This window comes from Notolabrus celidotus, chromosome 1 (assembly GCF_009762535.1).
Source record: "Notolabrus celidotus isolate fNotCel1 chromosome 1, fNotCel1.pri, whole genome shotgun sequence".
NCBI classification, from domain to species: Eukaryota; Metazoa; Chordata; class Actinopteri; order Labriformes; family Labridae; genus Notolabrus; species Notolabrus celidotus.
The window spans coordinates 26773973-26798865 of NC_048272.1; the positions used below are offsets into that span (position 1 = coordinate 26773973).

Below are 24893 nucleotides of genomic sequence, written 5' to 3' on the forward strand. Positions count from 1 at the left end.
AGGTGAGACGACATAACTGAGAGCAGGGGTACAAGAAGAGGCTCATTCTTCCTTTTTAATTTTACTCACAGTGCTGCCAAACAATTTAAAGAAAGGAGATGTTATTTTTCACCAATATTTACCCAAAGTGGCAGCTGTCTGTTAAGATTTTTCTGCATGGTTAGCTTGCATTCATGCACCTAGTCTCATTAGAGATTCATATTCGAGGTGAGTTTCTGTAAAATGATGGATTGATACTGAGATAAACAACAAAAAAGAATGACAGTAGGTTCAATAAAATATACATACTTGGAGGATTTTTTGACCTCTAGAGCCATCATGTGGCAGAAAATGGTATATCATCATCTCCATAGCTCCATAGATCAAACAATTGCCTCACTGACCTGCCAACAAAGCAGCAGTAAAAACACTTAAGGAGAAAACATAGAAAATGTATCCAGCAGTCATAGCGTACCACCAATTATTTTTCACCTTCAAACCACTGTGTGTTCATGGTTTTGTATTCACAGCCAACAGGTCCTAAACTTCCACCAATTAGAGTAAAGCCTCTAATAAGAAGTGTAGTCATTTTGGGAGCGGCTCATCTTGTTTTAGATCGAAATAAGAAAGGGGCGGGCTCCTGTGCTGACCTTCACAGGGCCCGCAATTAGCAGTGTCCCTGCCGTAAGCAGGCTGCCTCGTTGCCGTCAAAAGGAAACTAATACAATCACTTAGTGCACAGGCTGAATGCTGGCAGCATTTCTGTGGCACGTAAAGGTCACCTTGCAAAACAGGAGCAGTGAGAGCATAGAAAAACCAAGAGATAATTAAGGAAATTGTCATAATTAAGTATGAGGAGGAGGTGGCTCAGGAGGTTGTGGATAACAAGTCGAGGCACAAAATGCTGTGACTCAGTGGACCCCACACAGCCCTGATGAAATGTTAACAAGAATGTGTTGGTCATTCTTCAGAGGCTTGTATTCATGACTTATGGAACATTACTTAACAACAGTGAGTAAGTTTAGCCTGCGGGCCTCAATTAAGTGAGCACTGGTGATGCTTTTCTCTCTTTTTTCACGAATTTCTTGGAAATAAGTACGATGGTGCTTTGGTTGAAGGGGTTGCTGCAGAGCCATGCATATTACTGTAAGCACTGGCAATTATAAGCCAAAGGGATTAGAAGTCATGAGCCCTCATGTTCTCTTCTACATGAGACATGCACCCAATTTTATAGCAACACTGCTAAGATCAGGCCGCTTGAGAACAACAGCTCCATCCCCGAAAGCGCTTTGAAAAGATCAGATCACACCCACACTGATCTATTTGTGTTGACAGCTCCTGACAGCTTAAGTGCCATTTGTATCTGCACGGGCTCGATCAGTCAAACTGGGGCGTGTTTGCATCCAAGCCCAAAACGAGGCCCTGTCTAGATTACATTGTGTCAAAGTGAGGGACAGAGCGAATTGTCCCCGTTTGGCCCCCCTCCTGCAGGACGGGGATGACTCAGTCAGCGACAGGCTCAGGGAACATGTGTTGCACCCTCTCAGTGACAGTGTAATTAACCTCTCATGGTGTTGAAAGGGGGGGGTGCAGAGCAAGACCTGGTGTACCTGTCGGTCCCCGGTGGTTACGGCTGCCAGCAGACAACGGGTCAACACAGAGCATCACCACGGCAACGAGGAAGGCCACCTGCAAAGGCCAAGCTGACCTCCCCCACAGTTTCATCCTGCCAGAGAGAGAGAGGGCAAAAAGGGAGCAGAAAGGGGAGAAGAGGAGGAAGAGGGCATGAGAAAACGTCCAAATAAAGACAGGAGGAAAAGGAGCAAGGCAAACAGAAAGTATTGCTTTTTCAACAAGCAGAAACAATTTGAGAGGTGAGACGGCAGAGGTCAAAGGAAAAAATGATGAGCGGGAGAACAAAGAAGCACTGAGGAAAATATTCCACAGAAACTTCTGTCAGTGTAACAAACCTTACCTGTGCTAGTGATCTTCTAGACTAACCCTTCTAAATGTTTAAGCAGTCATTAGAAAAACATCCACTTTATGAGTCCTATCAGGTAATAAAGAAGTATCAGGCTGAGCCCAGGATTATTATGATTCATAATAACAAGCCCTGAATATGTATTGAAATCATCAATAATAACATTTCAATTGAGTTAGAGCTGAAATTATCCACAGAAAACCAAACTGTTCACAAACTATTTTGACGATTAAAAATTGGTAGCTTTTAATTTTGTGAGCAAAAATGCTAAAATCTCTTGTTTTGTCATATATCACTGATTTGTTATTGCTTATTTCTGGTTTCACACTTTTGGTTGGATTAAACAAATGTTTAAAAGAAACTGAAGCAAAGTATGGTCCCCATTTGTTGAATTTGTAAAGGAGTTGACTCTGATGCCTGCTGACTGATGCCTACTTGGTTGGCCTGTTTGCTGCTGTTAATGATGCTTATGTGTTGGATCTTTATTTATTTATTTATTTGTTTGTTTATCTCTTTTTTTTGTTACCATCTGTTGTCTTGTCATTTTGTTTATTTCTGTTTATTCCTCTTCCTGAATCTCCTTTGTTGCTCTGTATTTAGGATGTGCTCCAGATCGTGGGGATGGATGGGGTTAATGTGGGTATTGTCTGTACGAGTCCAGTTTGTCGATATGTGTATGTTCATGTTTATATGTTGTATAAACCCAAAACTTAATAAATAAAGTTTAAAAAAAAAAAAGGACACTGAAGCTACTGTGAGGAGTTTTGAACTGATTATGAAACACACTGAAATTAATACAGATGCCTCTACATGACCCACAAAAGTGAAAGAGGATTGACAGAGACTGATTACTTCTATATAGTTATATTTAATGCCTGTAGACACTGCCACAGGTTAGATGTAAGAAAAGACTGTGAAGAGCACACCTTCAAAACAGACTCTTTCACATTAATGGTAAACATTTGTGTTGAGTTTTATGATTAATTAAAAGACAGCGGGATGAGATGTTCGCCAGTAAACACAACACACATATGTACAGAACAAAATCAGCAGAGAGGTACTAAGTACCACTTTGTTAGCTGGAAGAGCCAAACTAAAACTTCCTCACAGGAGCTTTAACTTTTCAGGTGCCAAATGTCATGGAATTTTCATAGTCTTATATATACAGTTGTGCTCATAAGTTTACATACCCTGGCATAATGTATGGTTTCTTGTGTAGGTTCTGTTGTCATTATGATATAAAAAGAGTAATCACAGTTGTTTGGTAAAAATTTTGCTTCACCCAACCACTAACTATGAGTGAAAAAAAAAATTTCTCCTAACATTCATATTATCTGAAAAATGGCCAAAGAAATCACAAATTCTGCCAGGGTATGTAAAACTTTTGAGCACAACTGCATGTATGTAAGAATGTTTAACTCTTGCATTCTTCCAGTCTAAGTGTCAGGGGCAGAGTAAGTTCTCCTATGTCAGCTGTGGCTACTGGGGGATAGACGAGACAGGGTTAGTGTAGTAATCAAGGTCTCTCCCCCTGTTCCTGTCTTTATCTGTGTTGTGACCAACTTACTGTCTCCAGACTAGAGCACAGCTCTTCTTCCCCATTGTTTTGTTTCCTATTGTCCAAATATCGTTATCTAACTGTAGTGTCGTCTTTGGGGGAATAAAGGTACATGCCTGAGGATTTGTCTGACAGAACTGACTTTGCATTGCACTGCACTCTCCTGCCTGTGTACTGTTATGTTATTTCTCCTCGATCAAGTTCTACATAAACTATTTCAACGTAAGCCGTCAGAGTCTCCTGAGTCTTTTGTGTCCAGTGTCCAGTTTATTTATGAATTCCATCACACCAAAGTCATGTTATGAATGATTTTCACTTTTAAAAATTTTCCATAAATAAATCATTTTATAAAGACTACCAGTAAATGAGGAAATGAATTCACAAAAATTGTCAATCATTATACATTCGTTCATTTAGAAATAATGTCACTTCCTGTTTTATTTGTGTTGTTTTTCCTGTCTTCTTTCATGTGACTCTGCGCAGGATGTGGTCTCACCTGTTGGCCGTCTCTGTCTTCTCTGATCTCTCTTCCACTCAGAAGCTCCTCTATGGTCGGGGTGTAAAAGCCATGGCTGCATCCACTCACTCCTCAACCCTCCTCCTCCTCCTTCTCCTCCTCCTCCCTCTCCTCTTCTTCCTCTTCCTCCTGCTCCTTCTCTCCCTCACCTCAAACAGAAGAAGCCCCTGGAGAGAGGGGGTACAAAGACAGTCAGTCAGAGAGGCCACTCTGTGCCCTGGGGTTCCTCAGTGGCCTCCAATGGCCTTGTATGAAGGTCTGTACACACACGCAAACACACACACACACACACACACACACACACACACACACACACACACACACACACACACACACACACAGGGTAGAGATGTGAAGGCCTACATTCTGTCAGATCCATTGTTTACTATAGGTTCACCTACCCCCAGGCTGAATGTGATCCCCACTCTAGACATCACACACAGCTTTCCCTATCTCTATCCTTCCTGCTTACACTTGCACACACACTCTCTCCCTCATACATCATTGGCACACACACGTGGGATGACACACTAACACCAGGTACAAAACATTCAAACTTAAAGTCATTCTAAAATAGTTGGACCTGAGAAAACTGCAGAAAAGCTTCATTCTTAAAACTTTCACCGAAAGAAAATCTGATTAGTAAACAAGCTATAAACACAAGTTCACACTCTTTAAACACACACTCACACACTCACACACTGACGCTGTGTTTGCAAGGTAAACTTAAACAGTATCGGACAACAGCAGAAAGATTCCCTTATGAGCTGAGTGACAGCTTCTGATGCGTGTGCACTTCTTCACACACACACACACACACACACACACACACACACACACACACACACACACACACACACACACACACACACACACACAGTCAATTATCATCCCCAGCAAAACAGTGTGTCAACACTCCTCTCTTGACAAAGGGACTTACTCTGCAATCTAAATGAAAGACAACAGATTCACATTAATACCAAAATGCTCTCCCCTCCTCGAACCTTCATTATTCATCATCGCTCATTGATATGCAGCTCGGCCGCTGCTGTGCTCAGGAACTTCCTGGGAGTGTGTAAGCTTCAACCAGCCTGAGTCCCTCTGCTCAGCCATCAGTGTAGTGCCACTGCCCCCTGGTGGTCAACCAAATAATAGCAGCAGCTTCAAACGAGAGGGATACAAAGATAGCGATACAGTACCTCAGGATCAAGCACTTTCTTCTACTGAAGAGACTAAATAGCAGAGGCAACACTTCCTTTTCAGCAAACGTATACAATTCTGTTACATATCAGCTGTTATCTTTATATTAATTCCTATTGCAAGACACATTTTGTTGCCTGTCATGTCTGATTCAAACAGCCATCTTTGTGACTTTTTCTGCTCAGTCAGCACAAAATTAAACATACTTCTTTTTTTTATTAGGCCTGTATCTTTGCATTTAAACCTCAAACTGTTTACATTTCATATTTCACTACTGTTTCATTCTCTGTTGTGATACTCAGCTTTACCCATCCTGTCATTTTGTAGCAATCAGTCACCAGAAATTCTTATCTTATCATATCTTGTTGTCTGTGACAAAAAACACAGATGAATATCAGGGAATGATGCAGGTCAGGGTAGAGAAGATAAGATCAGGGGTACACAAAAAGAGAAGGTGAAGTAATGAGACGGATGAAATTTAGTGTGGATAAAGAGGAAACTGAGAAAAGTTGAAAAAAAGAAAAGCGAGAACCAAGAGGTAGAGAGCAAATATAAGTGTTAGTTTCAACATAGACTAGAATGTATAGTATTTTAACCAAGCGGCACACTCCGGTCTCAAACGATGAAGCCAATGCGGAGGTGATATAAACTGCAATACATCGAAAATCCGCTTGAGGCTGGCTGCAGAAACACCGGAAACCACATAGATATGAATGGGAAAAAGACCATCTTTGCAGCATTAATAAACATGTTTACAGCCTGGTTCAAAAAACGGCTTGGCCCTATGAAGCTAATCTCTCTATCAGCACACACTGTACAGGGGGTGAATTTTTTTCTAACATGACGGTTAAGAAGATTTTAAGATTATGAGTTTTGCCCAAATAAGGACATTACTGACGTGACTCCCGGTCGGGAACACACAGCCATTGGCTAAGAGACTCACACTACGTCACACTCTGCCTAGTTGAGTTGTGCATTACCAATATGGCTGCTGCCGTCGATTTGCTTCAAAACAGCTCTCAGGAACAGATGGGTGACGTCACGGATACTACGTCCATATTTTTTACAGTCTATGATTTTAACACAAACACTGCTGCAGCAAGAATTAGTGTATGTTTAAGTCAGTGCATTGTGTGTACACCTAAAGAGATGAAACATAAATCTAGACATCCTGTACACTGGGTGAAGCATTCGTCCATGGACATGGACTTCAATTATACATTTGTGCAGTTTTACTTTGCATTTGTGTGTATATAACGGAGTTTGTGTGTGTGTGTGTGTGTGTGTATGTGTGTGTATGTGTGTGTTGTTTTATAATTGAACCTGAGTGTGTGTGAGAGTGTGTCTGTGTGTGTGTGTGTGTGTTTGTGTGTAGGTGTGTGTAGGTGGGTGTGTGTGTGTAGTGTGTTTCCTTCCAGTAGATATGTGAGAGTCTGCGAGGTGTACGTGCTGTGTGTGTAGTGTCATTAAGCATGCTGCATGGCAGCACAGTAGCCCATTTCTTATTCTCTTTTAAAGGCCGGACTGTGGCACGCATTTTTATCAGCTTTGTTCTCTGATACACTCATTAAAAGAGCACAAAAGTGTGCATGTTTGTGTGCGTGTTTGTGTGTGTGTGTGTGTGTGTGTGTGTGTGTGTGTGTGTGTGTGTGTGTGTGTGTGTGTGTGTGTGTGTGTGTGTGCGTGTGTGTGTGAGAGAGTGTTTGTGAGGTCCACAGTTGCAGCCTAGTCTTCTGAGGACTTCAGGGACAAAATGTCATATTAGTCACAGCGATGTTGTCACCTTCGCTGGGTCTCACGGTTGCATGCAGATTGTGGCCAAATAATGGAGCAAGCATGGATATAAAATAAATACAAAACAATCAGTGTGATTGTGAATGAAGGCGCAGTGTCACACTCTTCTTTTACAAGACATTTCTGTTTCCTCAGGTCTCAAGTGTCCCTGAGGGCACAAAGACGTGTGTGGGGGGCTCAGCTGGCCATCAAAGCTCTGAGGAATTGTTGTACATGGCATAGGTAAGGACACACACACGCACACACACACACACACACACACACACACACACACACACACACACACACACACACACACACACAGACACACACAGACACACACACACACACACACACACACACACACACACACGTATATTACCAAGGGGAGCAGAAATATGCTCAAGATTATCTCAGAACATCAAGTCTCACTCTCTCTAAAATTATCCCTCCTTCCACATCACCCCTGCACCCCTCTCTCGCTGTCTGTGTCTCTGTGGACTAAAGGGCTGATTTGTGTCATTTCTCACTGGTATCACACAGACGTGACACAGGGCCTCATTGACATGCAGTGGCACAATCCCACCTTGGTCACAAATATAATCCTGTGAGCAGCATCTGAACAGCATCATCTGCCAGCACACAGAGATACACATGCAAACCCTCAGTGACCTCCTGTGACACTTCAGATGAGGTGACATGTCTGCTAAACATCAAACATGAAGCAATGAGACACTTTGTGCATGATGTGGATGTTACCAACAACTACAAGGATTACGTAATTTGCCAGGATGGGGCAGGAGGTTCCCAGTTTGGCTGTGAAGAACAAAAACTCCTCACGTAGTCACTTGTTAGGTGAAGCGTGCTTTTATGAATATCTCAGATTCGTCTTTCCTAACTTTTGCTTATCCCTCATTGGATTCTTTGCTTTGGTGCTGCTTATCAGACAGGAATGAGATTTACATTTTTATAAGTACAAGGTGACTTATTGGTATAAGTTATCCGGGTGATCTATTAAGTAGTATGATGGAGAGGCTGCTACTGTTGGCCAACGCACCATGTTTCACATCATTCATGCTCTTCAGGATGATGCTTTTGGTGACCTTTGACCTCTACATAGAACATGAAGGGGTCAGAAATGAAAGCCCATGATTTTTTTAACAAACGCAATACAAGCAGAACGGAATAATGAGTTATCTGAGCATATTTATACTAGGGATGCACCAATCCGATTCTGGTATCGGATATCGGCTAGATCGGACTCAAAAAGCTAGATCGGATATTGGTGACTAGCCAATATATAGTGCCGATCCATATGGCAGATCTATTCATCTCAGTTCTATGCTTTTCTGTGTTTACAACAGCCATGTGCGTCTCCTACCTCATCAGCGCCGGCTGGTCTGTGCATTTTCGCCCGGTGGAGCATGATGGAGGATAACTACAGAGGAAACTTTAGCTGCATGCTTCTTTTGCTAACAACTCCGCCGGAAACTCGCAACATGTGCAGCGGTAATGTTTCAATGGATGGCAGTCACGCTGAAAAATATAATAGAAGCCCAAAGGAAGAAGTTTACATGAGCTGTAGCCTACTGCAAAGAAGCAAGACACCTTCTATTAATGGATTCAAAGTGTGAAAAAAACGGAAAGGTTATTGGATTTAATTGTTCCGGATCCTTGAAATAAAAGGATTCCAGCCTCTGGTTTAGAACTTGGAACCCAGGTACAGTTCACCATCAAGTCAGAAAAGCCTGAAGTTGCCAAAACATGATTCTATCCTCACATTAAGGAATAGAGATTGTTAAATCAAAACTAGGATTGGATCGGCTAGTATGGGTATTGGCAGATCCCAAAGCCCAGGTATCGATATCGGTATCGGGACCTAAAGAGTAGGATCGGTGCATCCCTAATTTATACTCACATATTCAAATGTAAATCATTTGTCTCTCCTCTGTGCATAGCTTCTAGTTTTAGATCTAGATAAAGATTGATGATTTATGTGGAGCCTTCTTTTGGGCAGCTGTGTCAAGCAGTTAAGTAATTTTAATACGGCACATGGTTGTTCTTGCCTTGATGTGTACACACTAAGTGTATTGATTCAGTGTACTTCTGGTGGACTTTAATTTCATATTTGATCTATTAAACAAGCACATGATGACACTTTGGTCATGTGCTGAGAGTAACACTTTAAAAGACCAAATCTGAATACATAAAAATATTAAATACTAAGACCAGTCAACAAACAATGTAATTCTCTCTGTATATTGGCTTCATACATTTTTTTATTTTTGTTTCATTATGCTTCTACATTGTTCATTAAAGTAAGGTCTGTTTATTAAGAAGCATGTAGTGAATCATCTCTCCTCAAGCAGCAAACTTTGTGAGAATAATGTTATCTGAGTTTTAGAGTCAAAGTTTTGACATCCAAAGATTCTCTAAAAGCTTTTGGGAAAAATTGTCTTTACCTCTTTGGGCTAATCTGGACTGTTTAACTCTTAACATCTAATACAAAATGATGGAAACCTGTATTAATGCATGGATCCCGGGTACAGAAGGTTAAACTGAAGTTTGCATATCTTAGAAACAGCGATGCAGTGAGAGTGAAGACAAGCATCACACCAGCATCTCAGTGAGATGATATTCTGCACCCAGACACAGACCAGGCAGACAAAAAGCATATCAGTGTAAAACAAAGTGCCTCTCCTTAAGGCGGACAGATATTGAAAATGAAACGGGTGAAAGCAAAAAGCCCAATGGAATGTCACGTGGAGCGTTTCAGATTTCAGCCGATATGCCGTGTATTAACATTCAGTTAGAGTGCGTGATGTTCTGCACCTATATATTTGTCTGCCTCAGACTTTAAACCTTTAAAGCATTCTGCCATTTCCTCTGGTGTGTACAAATAGCCCCCTTCCTCACACACACTGACACAAACTTAAATTAACACAGCAGTATGTGTTCAGAAACCAGAGCCCCAGATGAGATTGTTTACTGCTCCTCTCTCTGATTTCTTTCGTCTGAAATCAAATTAAACATTCCCAAACTACAGGTTCCAGATACATTCAGCAGTTTTTCATCTTCCCTTTTAAAATGAATACACGGGCAGGCATGTTTGTGTTTGGCACCGTCCAAGAGAGTTTGTCCTTTTAATGTCCAGAAAAGGTTCTTTTACTGTGGCATCAGGCCAAGACCTTGAAGTAGAAATGTGAAAAATATTGCCTGTGAGTCAAAAACACACAAAACACCAGTTTACTGACATTTCATACTGCAGGATATTTCATGATTTTTAAAAAGATTTGTAAGCTTTGGAATGTTAAGTATGTTCTCTTTTATGCATTAAATATGTGTGCATAAATCACTTTTTTTTATGTGATTCATTATTTAGAAAAAACATGTTTTTGCTAATATCATACCATGTGTTGTTAATGCTATTCATCACTTCCTCGCTGACAATGCTCCTTATTCTCTTCAGTGTTTTGCATTATGTTTGTTTTTTTGTTTGTTTATGCATGCAGTAAAACTGTACTCTTAAACTTAATTTTCAATTATTTAGGTGGAACCTTGTTTGGAATCTGTGTGAAAATGTCCAGTTTTTTTTTTGATATATTCTTCACTGTGTCCCTCTCAAGGTCCTGAGGGTCCACAGGAACTGTACATTTCAGTAATTGTTCAACATGTGTGTCCTCTTGTAGTTATTTCATTTGCAGTTTTAAGGTCATTGGAGGAACACACAGCATTGCCAATGTTTACAGCCATCCATCTGTACTTGCACACCTCCTTCACCGCACTGTTTCCTGCAGTAAACCAACAAGCAATTAGGTGGAGGATTCTCTACTTGGCTGAATGTTAAGGTGTGGGAAAAGAGAGGAGTTGTGAGTGAAAGTCTGAATTCAGGAGCATTACCTGCCTCTGGTATTGACTGCAGAGTTCAGAGAATGGCCTTGGCACTAAGGTACCATTACAGCTCAATTGATCGGACTGCACTTAAGTCCAAATCCCACCTTGTTGCACAAGGCGTCGTCTCAGGATCCGGTGACCATGGAAAGTATGTGTTTGTTTGTGCATAGTTGTGAGGCTTGATGTGTGTGTGTGCATGTATGAATGCTCTGATGAAAAAAAAAGTATCTCTATCTCTCTGTGTGTTTTCCAAGGTTGCTCCTTACCCCTTTTTCTTTTCTCTGTAAGGTCTCGCTTTCTCTCACTTCCTCTGTCCCCCTGTTTGTCTGTGATTCTCCCTTTTCCCTCCCTCACTTTCATGGATAGTGAGACGGCCGGATGTCTGATGTGTTTTTCATAGTGTTCAAGCGATGAGTCTGGACCCACCTTTCCAGCTGCTGTATGCAAGTGAACAGACTCATAATCTATTTCAAAACATACCATTATCCCCACATTGCTCACACTTGCACTGCTTAATTACCTATATTGACTAAATATTAGGATTGCAAAATTCCGGGAATTTTCAAAGGTGGAAACTTTCCATGGGAATTGACGGGAATTTACGGGAATTAACGGGAATAAACCAGGAATTTACTAAATTAAAGGTTGGGTCTTAATAGGGAACTTAAATATAGTTGGGGAAAATATATTTTAGCATAATCCTGACTAAAACAACCAGATTTCATGCAAATACAGTTGAATATCTATGCAGAGCCATCCTCAATAAGGCTGGATGGAAATGGAAGAGGAAGTGTTGGAGTTGGATGTTGAGGAAGTGGACATGGAGGATGTTGATGAGACCCATTAAATTACCTTCAATTCCCGTACATTCCTATAATTCCCATGTCCCATGGAAAGTTTCCAATTTGGAATATTTCCAAAATTCCCCAGCTTAACTTTCCATGGAAATTTACTGGAAATCCCCCCCCCCCCCCCCCCCCCCCTTTGCAACCCTACTATATATATGCACATTTTCTCTTAAACACACTCCTTTGCAGATCACTCCTCGTAGAGACAATAATACGTTTTGGTGTCAGGATTTTCAGGATGTACGTACCTGTGACATTCACACATTGAAAGCAAATCTTATTAAAGTTCTTTTAACAACCTCTCACTTTAAAGCAGAGAAGGAGGTGAGGCAGGTGTAAACTGTTTCTTATTTTATTGGGGATGAAAATAGCACTGGCACTAACTAGCTAATAACATTAGCCTGCTAACATAACAAGTCTGCAGTCACTGTTTTCCTCTTTACAAGTTTGTCGTTTAAAATCCAGACGGTGAGCATGGTTGGACATAGATCAGGACAGCCCTCCTGACAGACAGACAGACAGACAGACCGTAAATCCTCTGCACTTTAATAAAGCAATAAAAGGCCGTTAAAAGTCAATGTCCCTCAGCCCGGGAAGATAGATGGAAATGTGAAAAGTAAAGGAGACACTTAAAGATGGTTGTCCAAAACCCTCACACATATTTGACAGGTTTTCTTCCACTCCACACTCCAGACAAACTAGGTATCTACAATATTGATGCCTTTCTCCTGGTGTAACTCCTCTTTTATCCCTTCTGGCTGCAGCTCACTTATGTGATGGAAAAAAAGTAAACACTGATTTAAAGTGGTGGAGCATAGTCTTTATGTACTCTTCCAGTCACTCGGTAAGATCTCTGTCTCCGCCGCTGAGCTGTTTTCCTCTCTGCAAGGTCTACTGCAATGCTCCCTGCTTCAGTGATTTCATACCCGCCCTTGTGCATGCAAGCACATGAACACACACTTACGTATTTTATTCACACTTTCATGCACGAATGCAGATATGAAGTTGCTTCTTGCATCTTGTTTTTTTTCCAGACAAGATTCAGTCTTTGTTTTTAGGATATTACTGTAACTCTTTATCAGAACAGCACTGCTTGGACAACTCTCTGGAAAAGTAAACCTACAATTCCATAGTCTATCATTCACTTTTTGTTCTATTCCTTATTGAATGATTTTTCCACTGCAGGGTCTTCTCATTTTTTCCCATGTTTTCCTCCTTTCCTACCCCAAATTATGAAAAAGAAGGAGAGGAGTAAAGAAGAGGATAGTTACACAGCCTAGCTAAGCAGTAAAGCATGGTTTTTCCAAACTCATTCACTGATCCTGGTATGTCTGTGTGTGTTCGTGGAGTGGACCAGGGGCCCAAAGCCAAAGAAAAGCAGGCTGATGCCCTGACAGCGTGTCTCATGAGAGCAGCGGGCTTTCATTGAGCTTTGTGCCCAAATTATGATTAATGGAAAACAAACAACCTTGATGTGGAGCCTGCTTTGATTTTCTATGACCCTCAGTCACACTGAAGCTGTTGCTACATGTCTGGCAAAGAGCGAGGCGCTGGACAAACACTTAGAACTCAACTCTTAGCCTCATGACACTTTCCCACAATAGCTTTAGCTTTGTGGACACACAGATGGAGAAGCTTCACAGTCTACCCCACAGACACACACTCCAACCACACACAGAAACACACATAGGCAGAAAAACAGACATCTTGATTATATCAGTCCCCTCAGCTGCTAATGACCAGCTTGCGTGTAATTATATTAATTAGCGGACGTGCCATGCCTGTCAATGGGCCAGCCAGAGGAAGAGGAGAGTCTAAAACAAGAAGAAAAGGAGGAAAAAGAGGGGAAGAGGAGAAGTCCAGGCAGAGGGGTCAGAGTGTGAAGTGCTAGAGAAGAAGGAGGAAAAGAGAAAGAGAGAGGTCAGGAAAAATAGAGTGAGAGCAGGAGTGAGAGAGAGACAAAGACGTAGAGTGGGGAGAGAAAGGAAGCCTGATCAATTGTTCATTTTACAAAGTCACTGAGACGTGTCAGCGGTGTCAATAAGTGAATTAATTTGTCTGTGGGTCTCTGGAGCATGACACCATATCACACTCCTCCCAGGGGACAAGCAGGGCCTCTAACTCTCTTGCGCTAACTCACACACACACACGCACAGACACGCACACACATAGTCACACTTACTCACACACTCTTACAACGCAATTTCATACAAGGATAACACACGGATTTCAGAAACAGATATGCTGACAGAAAAACATTTTCATACCAATGTTCTGTTGCTTGTGGACATTCTCAGCACACTCACAAGCCTTTGTGTTTTTACCATTTGCAAGGACATTGCAGCGACATGAATCTATTCCCTGGAGGCGTAACCAAACCTGAGCCATAACTGATTTTCTTGTCAAACCCAACCTAACATCAAAAATACGAGTCTTTACCAAAAAACAAATGTATTGATTTTTCTTTTTGGGGACCTGGTTTTGTATAAAGAAGTTGAATTAACCACAATGTCACCCACTGGTTTGTCCGCTATTGTTTTGAAGCCTTTAGTTTGGTATTTGGACTAACACTATCTTGTTTTAGTTTTGTTAGAAGTGCCAGTGTTAGGTAAGATGACTACTTACATATCTATGTCCTGAAGTGTGTTAGCACTCAAGTCTTAAATTTAAGTCTGTCGCCAGTCATGACGTATAGGACTCATGACACAACTTGGACATTGATGACTCGGACTTAGACCCATACTGACAGCATTAGGATTCTGACTTTTTCATTAACAGAAACTATTATATTGTTTTTGTCTGTTTTTTTTCAGCATGAGGCCCCAAAGATGTAATAAGTCTGGAGCAAGAGCCAGCACGTGTGTTCACCAGCAAGCACGCTCACGTTCAGTCTAGACCAGTGTTTCTCAACTGGTGGGTCGTGACCCAAAAGTGGGTCGCGGACTCGTTTTGAGTGGGTCGCGGGCCATCGGCTGGGGGAAAAAATTGTAAATAAAAATTGTTACATCATGCTTTTTCACTATGCTTCATTAAATATGGACTATATTATATTGATAAAAAAGGACAACAAAAACCTCAGTGTGTTGTGTGCACCGAGTTGTTGGCAAGTGAAAGTATGAAGCCGTCAAAATTAAAGCGGCATTTGGAAACAAAACACTCTTCTCTCTTTTAATAGCATCATTTTTGTTATAATATGTTATGTTATGCCAAAACTACAATTAAATTTTTTGATCGCTTTGAAAGTAGTTCTCACTAGTTGGACTATTGTTGGACTATTTGTTTCATGTTTGTGCAAAATATTCTTGAAACCTTGTGTCCCTAATGTGCACTTTTTGATTTACATTAAAATGCAGCTAAAATAGTGTGAAAGGACATATTTCTTCTTCTAGCATCGCCACTTGCTGGTCGTTTTGGGTTTAGCAGTACACTTGTTTTTTTTGTGTGTTGGCATAATCTGATATTCTGTTTCTCAGGTTCAAACTGCACCATCTTTATATTAAATCAATTTGATAAATTGAAAAATGTTCCTTGATTTGGGTCGCGGCTTATCGCTAAGGGGTGATGGTGGGTCCCGAAGCCAGACCAGTTGAGAACCACTGGTCTAGACGAGCAAAAATTCCTGCCAGGATGCCAAAGAGGTGCCACGAATCGTGTGTTTTCCTCAAAGATTTTACAGCAAATGCAAGCAAGAGTTTTGCAAGATGTGCAAGATGTAAAAAGAAAGAACCATTTAGGAGAAGATTCACACAAACTTAAACTTCAAAAGACATCTGTCCAGGATGCAGCAAAAAATGAAAGTCAGTGAGATGCTAAAGTTAGCCTAATTGGACTGTAATGTTAGCAACTATAGTGACTCAACCACTGGGTCCACGATGGTTGGTTAGTTCAAATGCTGATGCAATTTATAAGACACCTGCTGTGATCCCACCTCAGCAGAATCAATGAGTGTGTCTCCACAGAGAGAGAGAGAGCGGCATATTAACTGATCATTTAAATTTCAGGACATGCTGACAGGATCAGTCACAACCTGATATCAATCAATAAATTGAAACTAGTGACTGAGACTAGAAATTAAGTTGGAAACCAGTGAGATTACAAAGCAGCTAGGAAGTAAGACATCTTTCAAATCTGATTTCATAGTTTATTGAGACAGTAAAAATCATGGATGTAGTCTCAATGACGTCACCCATTGGTTTCTGAAGTGGTGTTTTGAAGGCCTTTGACAAAGAGGCAGAGTCGAGGCAGGTGTCTAGCCTCCTCGTTAACAGCTACTGTGTGCTTCATTTCTTAAGACCAGGCACACCCTGGTAGTCATTAAACAGAATGCAGGTTCAAGGCACTACAGCAGTGCATTGATTTTGAAAGAAGAATGCGACATCCACTCTCTATCTACACAACATGTGCAATCCTTAATAATGTAAAAATCTGGATGAATTAAGATGTAACAATGCAATCAATACAAGAACAAATATATACTTAGGCATGTCATCCCCCTCAACAGACTGAATTCACATCAAAGGAAAGGCATGGTCTGTTGACAACATGACCATTGACTTTACTTTATCATTTGTCAGATATGTTTTAGAATGTGACATCTAGTTCATGGATTAATTAAAGTAGCTGTCATTGTCATTTACCTTCAGCTAGGTGCACACACACACGCAGAACGCACGCGCGCACGCACACGTGCACGCACACGCACACACACACACACACACACACACACACACACACACACACACACACACACACACACTCTAACCCATGGACGATAAAGATTCATCCTCATCCAAGCAGCCGCCCTCATGGGAGGCTATTGTCCGCTGGTGACTGACATCAGTCAGCCACCAAGAGGGACCCTGGACTGCTGTCTGCCTGCTGTTTTCATTACAAAGCCATCACCTCCAGCTCTCACTCACACACACTCACACACACATACTGTGGACACTTTTACACACATCCACTCACTCATGTGACAGATTTCCCCCTCAGTCCTGACTACCCATGATCTTCTCTGTTGAAGCCTCTTCCTCAAACATCCATTTAATCAAACTCTGTGGTCAGATATCACCCACAGTGTGCTTCCTCTCTCTTCCACTCATTTGTTTTCCATCTCCTCCTCTCCTCCTCATCCTTTGACTGCTCCCCCCTTCATGCTCTGTGTCCCACTGGGTTCAACCCTTTCCCCCCACTTCATGAGTCGTGGATTGTTTGAGGGCTGCTGCTACGACTGCCCCAGGCTCCAGCAACACACCACCACCACCACCACCCCCACTGCACCGCTTCCTCGCCACAATCTCACAGCGGACCCACGCTGCAGAGCATGCTGGGAGCTTTTCATAATCCCACAAACACACTTGCACTCCCACAAACTCACACTGTCGCTCAAAGTAACCAGCACATCTGCAAGCTGCCAGAGGGAAGTGAACAGGGACGCACTGCCTCTTGCAGATACACACACACAGAAGAACACACACTTACACACATACACACACACAAGTGGAAGCAGCAGATTGCATCCAAGGTGATAGATAGAGCACTGTGGGAAGAAACTGTGCCTGTTCAATTACAATCATTACTATCACTTCGGGAGATTTGTCATGGTCAAAGTGAGTCGCAGCTGTGGAGAAAGCACCTTGAAGTCTGTGAAGTTGTGTTACTCTCAGCTTTCGCAAAAGAGTTACGACATCCTCAAAATTCTCTCCCCAATTAAAAATGACTAAAATTAAGCGTAAATTAATTACTAAAAAGTATGAAACAGATGTTTAAAAAATAATCCTTCAACAGTGCATGACTGATGCTTTAAAAGCACTTGGCACATTCAGAACAATAATCCACTAACCCACAACCTGTCAGACACATTAAAGCCGTGAGAGCGGTGTGTTTGAAAGTGCCAGCTGCGCCTTTCACCGTGTTCTGTGGGTGGGACTGAGGGAGGCTGCGCGGCAGGGAGAGCTGTCAGTCAAAGCAGGACCTGTTAGACGGAACTACAGAGAGTCTGGATGGTGTGATGGCGCCACACAGGAGATCGAGGCCTCACTGTCACTGACTGACTGATTTATAGAGGGACAAATGGAAGACAAGGATCACACACAGCGATGGACCTCCAACACGAGACCTCTACTGTGAAGAGCAGTCGGTACCTACCTTACAAAATGATCACAGTGTGAGAGGAAAGCCTAACAGGACAGTCAACCTTTTGCTCTGCTTACAGGACACTCCAGATGAGGATTGTATGTTTTTAATTCCTTCAAATCGACATCTGAACTAGAACCACTACAATCTACCATTTGATGGGAGTGATCATTTTCTTTGCTTCTAATTGTGATCGTAAAAGTATTGTTTCAAATGTCGTTGGACAAAAAGACACAACTTTACAGAGGTTTATCAAAAAAGAAAAGTAAGTCCACATGTTGATATTTTACTTTTAGCAGTCTAAAAGAAAAAATAATTGAGAAAATAATTTCAGCTTTTCTTCAACCAATACTTGATTTTTGAGGCCAGTATCAATGATTTGGAGTGGACAAGCTCCCACAAATACTCCCCACTGTTGTATTAATTTATAATGTAAGTCATCACTCTTTCTAAAGATCCCTTTGATTTATTTTTGCTTGCATAAATGTGAACAAAATACTCATATAGGGGGACTTGGTAGACCATAAAACTACCTTTCAAAGATCTCTGCTAAATTTAAAATATAAAATAAACAATGAAGCTGAATTATCGTTCATCTCGTATTCCTTTATCAGCTGACAAATATTCCAATACCAATATTGCTACAATAAACTGACAGTAGCCATTATTTCGTTCTTGACATTTGCAGTCTACCTTTTAAATAAAGGTTTGCTCCTTTTAAAGCTGTCAAATTAAGTTTGTAAACACACACAAAATGATTTTGCTTAAGATTTAAAGGGAATCTATTGACTAAATAACTCGCAGAGTGAAACAAAATTAAAATTACAATTAGCATAAGAACATAATCAATAATAGTGATAACTGATAAATCATCAATCAATCTTTGTAATAATTAATCAAACATGTTACTAATGAAGACCAGATGTCAATGGATCCATTCTGAGCCACCACATAGTGTAACAAGGGGGAACATGTTTCCACTGGCCTGCCAGCAACGTCTGAACTTTAACCCTTTTATTTCACGTGGGGTCATGACCTCTGTCCAGATGTGGTTTGTGGTTCAGACAAGAAACAGATACGAAACACTCTCATGTTCATCGATCTAATATCATCCTGTGATCTATTACAATCATGGATCTCTTGCTCTTCCTCTGGACTCTGTTTCATGAGAATAAGTGGAGGCTTTATTGTCCGCAGTTTCTGCATAACGCTTTTTCATGTCCTCTGACTCAGAACAGCCTGTGATGAAAAGCTGTCCAGGACGCTGTGGTCTACAAATGAGAGGTCTTTCCCTGCTCTCCACCCATGACATGAAAGAATGCTTCTCCTCTTTTCTTCTACCTCTTCCTTCTCCTCTCAGTCAGGAAGTATCCATTCATCACAGTCAGTCTGTTAATGCCAGCGTGTGTGTGTGAGTGTGTGTGTTTGTGTGCTTGTGCGGAGCTGTTCTCATATCTGTCGCGCTGCTGTCACCTCTCCAGAGGTACATGCCTGATCCCTGCTTATTCATCTAGCATATCATCCTTTCCACACAAACACATGCATCTTCATTATCATCTTGCTGTGTTTTATCACCCTTGAACATGAGCAAAGCAGACACAGATTCCCAAGATTCCCATTGTGCAGAGTTTTTTCTACAAGTTAAACACAAAGACTCTCATGCAGGTCATTTCACATATAGTTTTTCCAATTCACACACACACACACACACACACACACACACACACACACACACTAACTCCTTCCCTTGCCTCATCTCTCACAAATATTTTTTTCTGTCTCTCCAGCTCATTTCTCTCGCCTGCTTTCCTTGCTCTGCCTTCTACCCGCCGCCGCCCGCTGCCTCTCCGCCTGGCCGCGTCCTCATGCACAATCACAAATGCACACAATCTATTCCCCCTCATTCCCAGGCAGTCATCCTAAACAGCCCACTCCGGGTTAAAGAGAAAGGAGGATGTTGAGACATGCAGAGCCCATCGGCCCTCTGAGGATAGTAGGATGTCCCACAGCTGGGAGGAAGAGTGGAGAAGAGGAAGGGTCCAGATGAGAGCAAGCCTTGGGAGAGGAGTAATTGCCAAGTGTGTGAATGTGTGTGTGTGGATCACTGAAAAGAGCAGTGGGAGGAATGGACAGAGGGAGGGTGTGATGAGATGGAAAAGGATGACAAAGACAGAGGAGAAGTCACCTACTACGGACAGGAAAAAGCAGCACAGGCAGACGTCAGTACCACCCTCTTACAGGTGTGTGTGTGTGTGTGTGTGTGTGTGTGTGTGTGTGTGTGTGTGTGTGTGTGTGTGTGTGTGTGTGTGTGTGTGTGTGTGTGTGTGTGTGTGTTTGTGTGGAGGACAGCTGGGTGACGGGTCAGGTTGGAGAGAGTAATCTCCCCAGGATTAAGAGTGCTGCTCCTGTGTTAATGTGACTGTCAATGAGAATTAAGTCCCTGGACCAATCCTCTCCAACAGCTTCAACTCCACCACCTCTTTCTCTCTCTCTCTCTCTCGCCTGTCACACTAATGACACCACTTTCTGTATAGTGCCAATGCTGTGTGCGCTAAAACAATGGGCAAATAATTACACTCTTTCAATACAGTACAAATTGCAGACCTGGGCAGCAGGAGAGCATAGAGGTAAAAAAGCAACGAGCAGAGGGAGGGGGAGGAGGGGTGGTAGAGGGTGGGGTGGAGACAAGGATGACTAACAATTACAACACGATAGGGGTTGGGTCTCATTACTGCGCCCATTAACATGCAGCAAGTAATTTTCCCCTCTCAGTTTGTGTGTGCGCACAGCGAGAGAGGGAGAGGTGTGTGTGTCTGTGCGTACAGAGAGTGTGTGTCTAATAGAGTCTGCAACACACCTTCCCTGACTCTGTGCGCAATCTGTCCGGAGAACCCGGCGGCACCTCAATTCTCTCCCATATGTCCGAGCCCCCGCGCGCTCTGCTATCTATTCCACCTCCGATCACGATCCTTGCAAAGCGATTAGCAGACGCGTGAAAAGAGCCCGGTCAGCGGATCAGCCTCGCAGATTACTCAATAGCTACTAAGCAGCGGTGAGCCCCAACCAATCGCTTATTTAACCTGACAGTGGCGAAACACTGCATCAATATCACCTCAATCTCCTCTGCCCTGACCGACAGCACGCGCTACACATGGTCAGCAGATTCGGCTCGTCATGCTTTCCATTTTTACGCATAGATAGCAATCACGCGCGGAGAGGGAGAGGATACGCAGGGGAACCACGGAGGTTTTCGGTGGAAATTCCGCTGCTTGTTCCTCAGTAGAATATGCTCACTAGTGCTCTGAGCCAAGAACATCAAAGTTGCGTTCAGCTCGTGAGTCATTCGGCCAGTCACTTCCCCTTCTCTCCCTGCTGCCCACATATCTCCATCCAAAGTCCCCCTCTGACCCCATCCTCGTTTCATTAGTCTATTGACCGTGCGCAACAGAAACATAGAATTAAAATGAAAGCATGCGTGGCATGTGAGTCTATACTTTATGAATGTGAAAAGAAAAACACACATCCTTACCCAAATCTATAAACTCGATGGCATGATCACAGTAGATTGTAAAGGGTCCAGGTGAGATAGCAGGGCGCTTTGCCACTTTCTGCTCCAACTCCACTGATTTTGTTCCCCATTCAATCCTTCAGAGGCTCTTGTCCAGTTTCCAAAGCCCGCGTTCAAACACTCTGAAGCGGTGCTGAAGAGGGCTACTGCCAAGCCAGACTACCTGCCCTTCGGAGCCGGCTGAGAAAACACGCCTGGCGCAACAGCGATGTGGCCCAAACTGCCACGATCTCGCCGTGTCCCATCTCAGAGCCTTACACACAGGAGAAAGTCATAAAAAGTGCGTAATCCTCCCAAAGATACACCAGGCTGATGTTTTTTGGCAAACACTCCACATAAGTTTATTCCCCCCTGCACGCGCGACAGTCACACAGAGGCGTTCAAGTCGCCGGAGAGATGCTGATGAGAGTGATGGTGTAGTAATGCAGGAGTGATAGTTGTGCGCTCCCGTCGCTCCTCCCGAGCAAGGATCGATTGGACATGAGAAATGCGATGCGAGCCCGTCTTCCCAATTCAGAACACGTGCAGCAGCGCCCGCCCAGTTCACCAGCTCCAAAGTACACCCCCTTTTTTCCTCACTGATGTCATGCAGTTTATAAGTAGCCTGGACGACTGAGGTGAAGCGGAGGAGGGGATGCGAGATGGGGAACATGTCAGACATTCTTCCTCTGTGAAGAGTCAATTTCAACAAGTCGTCATTTGACGTCCTGCTTAAATACTTTCACTTACAACTTTACATTTTTCATTAAATTGTCAGATTCCTCAAACAGTGTAGTCAAAACACACACGAACAGAAACATAAGTTGCAATGGTGAAGAATCAATTCTCCTAAATTTAAATAAAGAAATAAGTGATTTGGATTCAACAGAATAAGAATTGTTGCGTTTCAAACCTTCATGCGCCTTTTAGATTGTAATGAATCTTACATGGACATGGTTCCTCAAGTTTAGATAAAAGTTGATGTACTAATGGTCCCAGCCTGGAGGTCGTACCTTACATTTTCTGGCTTTCACCACTTCATTATTTGCATCTAATTTGTGAGTTTTTTATTGTATGTGTGGAGGAAAGATCTGTCATAGATCGCCTGTGCAAGAGAGGGTGACCCCTCATCACTCAGTAGCCCACCTCACCTCAACACTTGGATCGTGTTACAGATAGAGTTTGAGTATCGATACCCCCCACCCCCACTCCACCTCTAACCGAGATGTTAAACAGAATTTAATCACCACCGCCTCTCCGTTACGCACCAGGAGACAGCCTATCAATTATTCCATCCCTGGAATATTCTAGTGTGTTGATGGCGATTGATTGCTTTGCGCTGTATATTCAGTCGTTAAGACTTAGAGGAGGTCGATGTCTGCTAACGACCCAAGGTGAGGGCGATCCGAAGCATTCAGACGTCTTCATTGTTTCCTCGTTGGGCCATGCTGCGAGCCAAGAGTCAGGGGAGACATCTCTGTATGGACTAAGACAATAACTTTGGGATCAAAATCAAAGAACCATGCATCATGAAATGGGATAAGTATTAGTAGTTAAACCAGGAGCACAGACATTAATCTTACAGTAATCTCAAACATGGTTGTCTGGCACTGTCTTCTGTCCAATTTTCTACCTGTGCCCGAGTGAGACAGAAAGCGAAGTGGGTTATTTTTAAGCGGTTAATTTAGGCTTCAATCTGTTACAAATCGATCTGTCTGACTTTGAACTGAGAACGGATTAGTCATTGGTGTGCGCTCGCAACGACTCGGCAACATGCAGCCCTTTAGCTGCAAGTTTAATTCAACTGGAGTAAAAATCTTTGTTTCAGCACCATGGACAGCGCCGGATACGCAGAAAATGATTTGAGGCCGTTGGACAGCTCTCGACTGACCTGTGACTTTGGTGTCATGCAGCCAATCTAGACTGCAGACAACATAGATAATAGAAGTTCAACGTAAGTGAAGAAAACATGATATATCCTGCCTGCAGCGGAGAGTTGTATCCACACAGTAGTGAACCTGAGTGTCAGGAATAGGAGGCCTTTTATCTTAAAGAGAGGCAGCTAATGGATGCAGCAGTTCACAGCACTTATCTCATCTATCCTGCCTCAGAGGGGGCAGACAGTATCAGGGGAAACCGCATCATGTGACGTAAACACAGACTTTAAAGGGTGAGGTTGAATGGTGTGAAATTTAATTTACTTCCCATTACACTTCTGGGTGTTGTTACAGAGGCATCAGTTTTCTCAGCATGTTTCACTGCATGTAGCCCTGGCAGACTTAACATCTTAAGCAGGGATGGCAACTTAAAGCTTGCATTATCATTCATGTACATTGCGATAATGCGGTGAAGGTAAAAGTGGATAAAGGCAGAAGTCCTGTTGAGGTTTCATGTATCAGAGGAAGGGGGTAATAGGATGTTTTCTAGGTCCATTCCTCCAATGATCAGAGCCTGAGGGGATAGGGGCATGGGAGCAATCTGCTCTTAACATCAGGTATATTTCCTCCCAAATCAATTTTCCTGCACTGTACCCTGTGAAACACCTGTCCTCCTGGTGTGAGGCATGCTTGGCAAGGTGGTCAAGGCAAAAATGCACATACGCTGATTGATGAATTCAGTAATGTGAATGTTTGTCTGGAGAGATCCATAAGATTATGCTGATGTTTACTTTGTAAAACAAAAAGATAAATGACTGCCATAAATGCCAAGATACATGTTTAAAGAGGTATAAAGTTCATAAATAGACCACAATCACGACTGTTACAAATTAAAATTTCAGCAAAAATGAAATGGGACACTAACATTCAGACAAAGCAGCTGGTGGGGTTCTCGTGCTTGAAAATCAAACTTGTGAAAAGATCTAAATTTTGAAGTGTGGATTACACACAAACGAGATATAATGACTTTACTCACAGCTTCCACCTCAGGGAGCAGCCTTTTCGACAAGCTCTCTGGTCCTAGTGCATCTGAGGCCCACTTCTTCAGTCCACACCCTGTGTAAGAGGAAACAGAAATAAAATGTTACATTTCAGGTGGGGAACATGATTGAGCTACACATGGTTATAGTCAAAAAAGGTAGACCAAACTTGGCTGTGAAAGAATTCTGGGTGGCACACTTAATTCAGCTTGAGACACTTAATATGGATCCTGGTAGCATTAAAGCAAAGCTAAAATAAACGGAATTATTATACGCATAAATGTTACAACTACTTCCGTTTTATTGTTTTCCACGACTATATTGTGTATTGAAACTGCATGCTTCACTTTTCATGTGTTTTCTTTCTTTTCTTAAAAAGCTGTTTAACACCTTAACCAGGGCCTATATGGAGCAAAGCATTGTCGTATTCAGGTAGTTGTTTTTTTCACCTTAATGTATGATTGTTGTATCTGAACTAAACAAAACTCATCAATGAGACGCACACATGCAGCGCTCCAACCAGTGAATGCTGTGGTTATGTTTT

General features: G+C 42.4%; 1 protein-coding gene across 3 annotated transcripts in view; it reads right to left on the minus strand.

The window, feature by feature from the left end:
- Positions 1–24893, minus strand: part of tafa4b (TAFA chemokine like family member 4b) — a 50065-nt gene that overhangs the window by 24659 nt on the left and 513 nt on the right. Inside the window, exons 2-4 of one of the 3 annotated variants that reach the window (XM_034673364.1) lie at positions 24346–24425; positions 4015–4202; positions 1590–1705 (exon numbers count right to left, since the gene is read on the minus strand). In XM_034673364.1, coding sequence (XP_034529255.1) covers positions 1590–1704 — 115 coding nt within the window. In that variant the 5' untranslated portion in view covers position 1705; positions 4015–4202; positions 24346–24425. Of the gene's footprint in view, positions 1–1589; positions 1706–4014; positions 4203–11168; positions 11204–21414; positions 21944–24345; positions 24426–24893 lie in introns of those variants that run through there. The other 2 variants (XM_034673521.1, XM_034673439.1) reach the window with 2 other exon arrangements.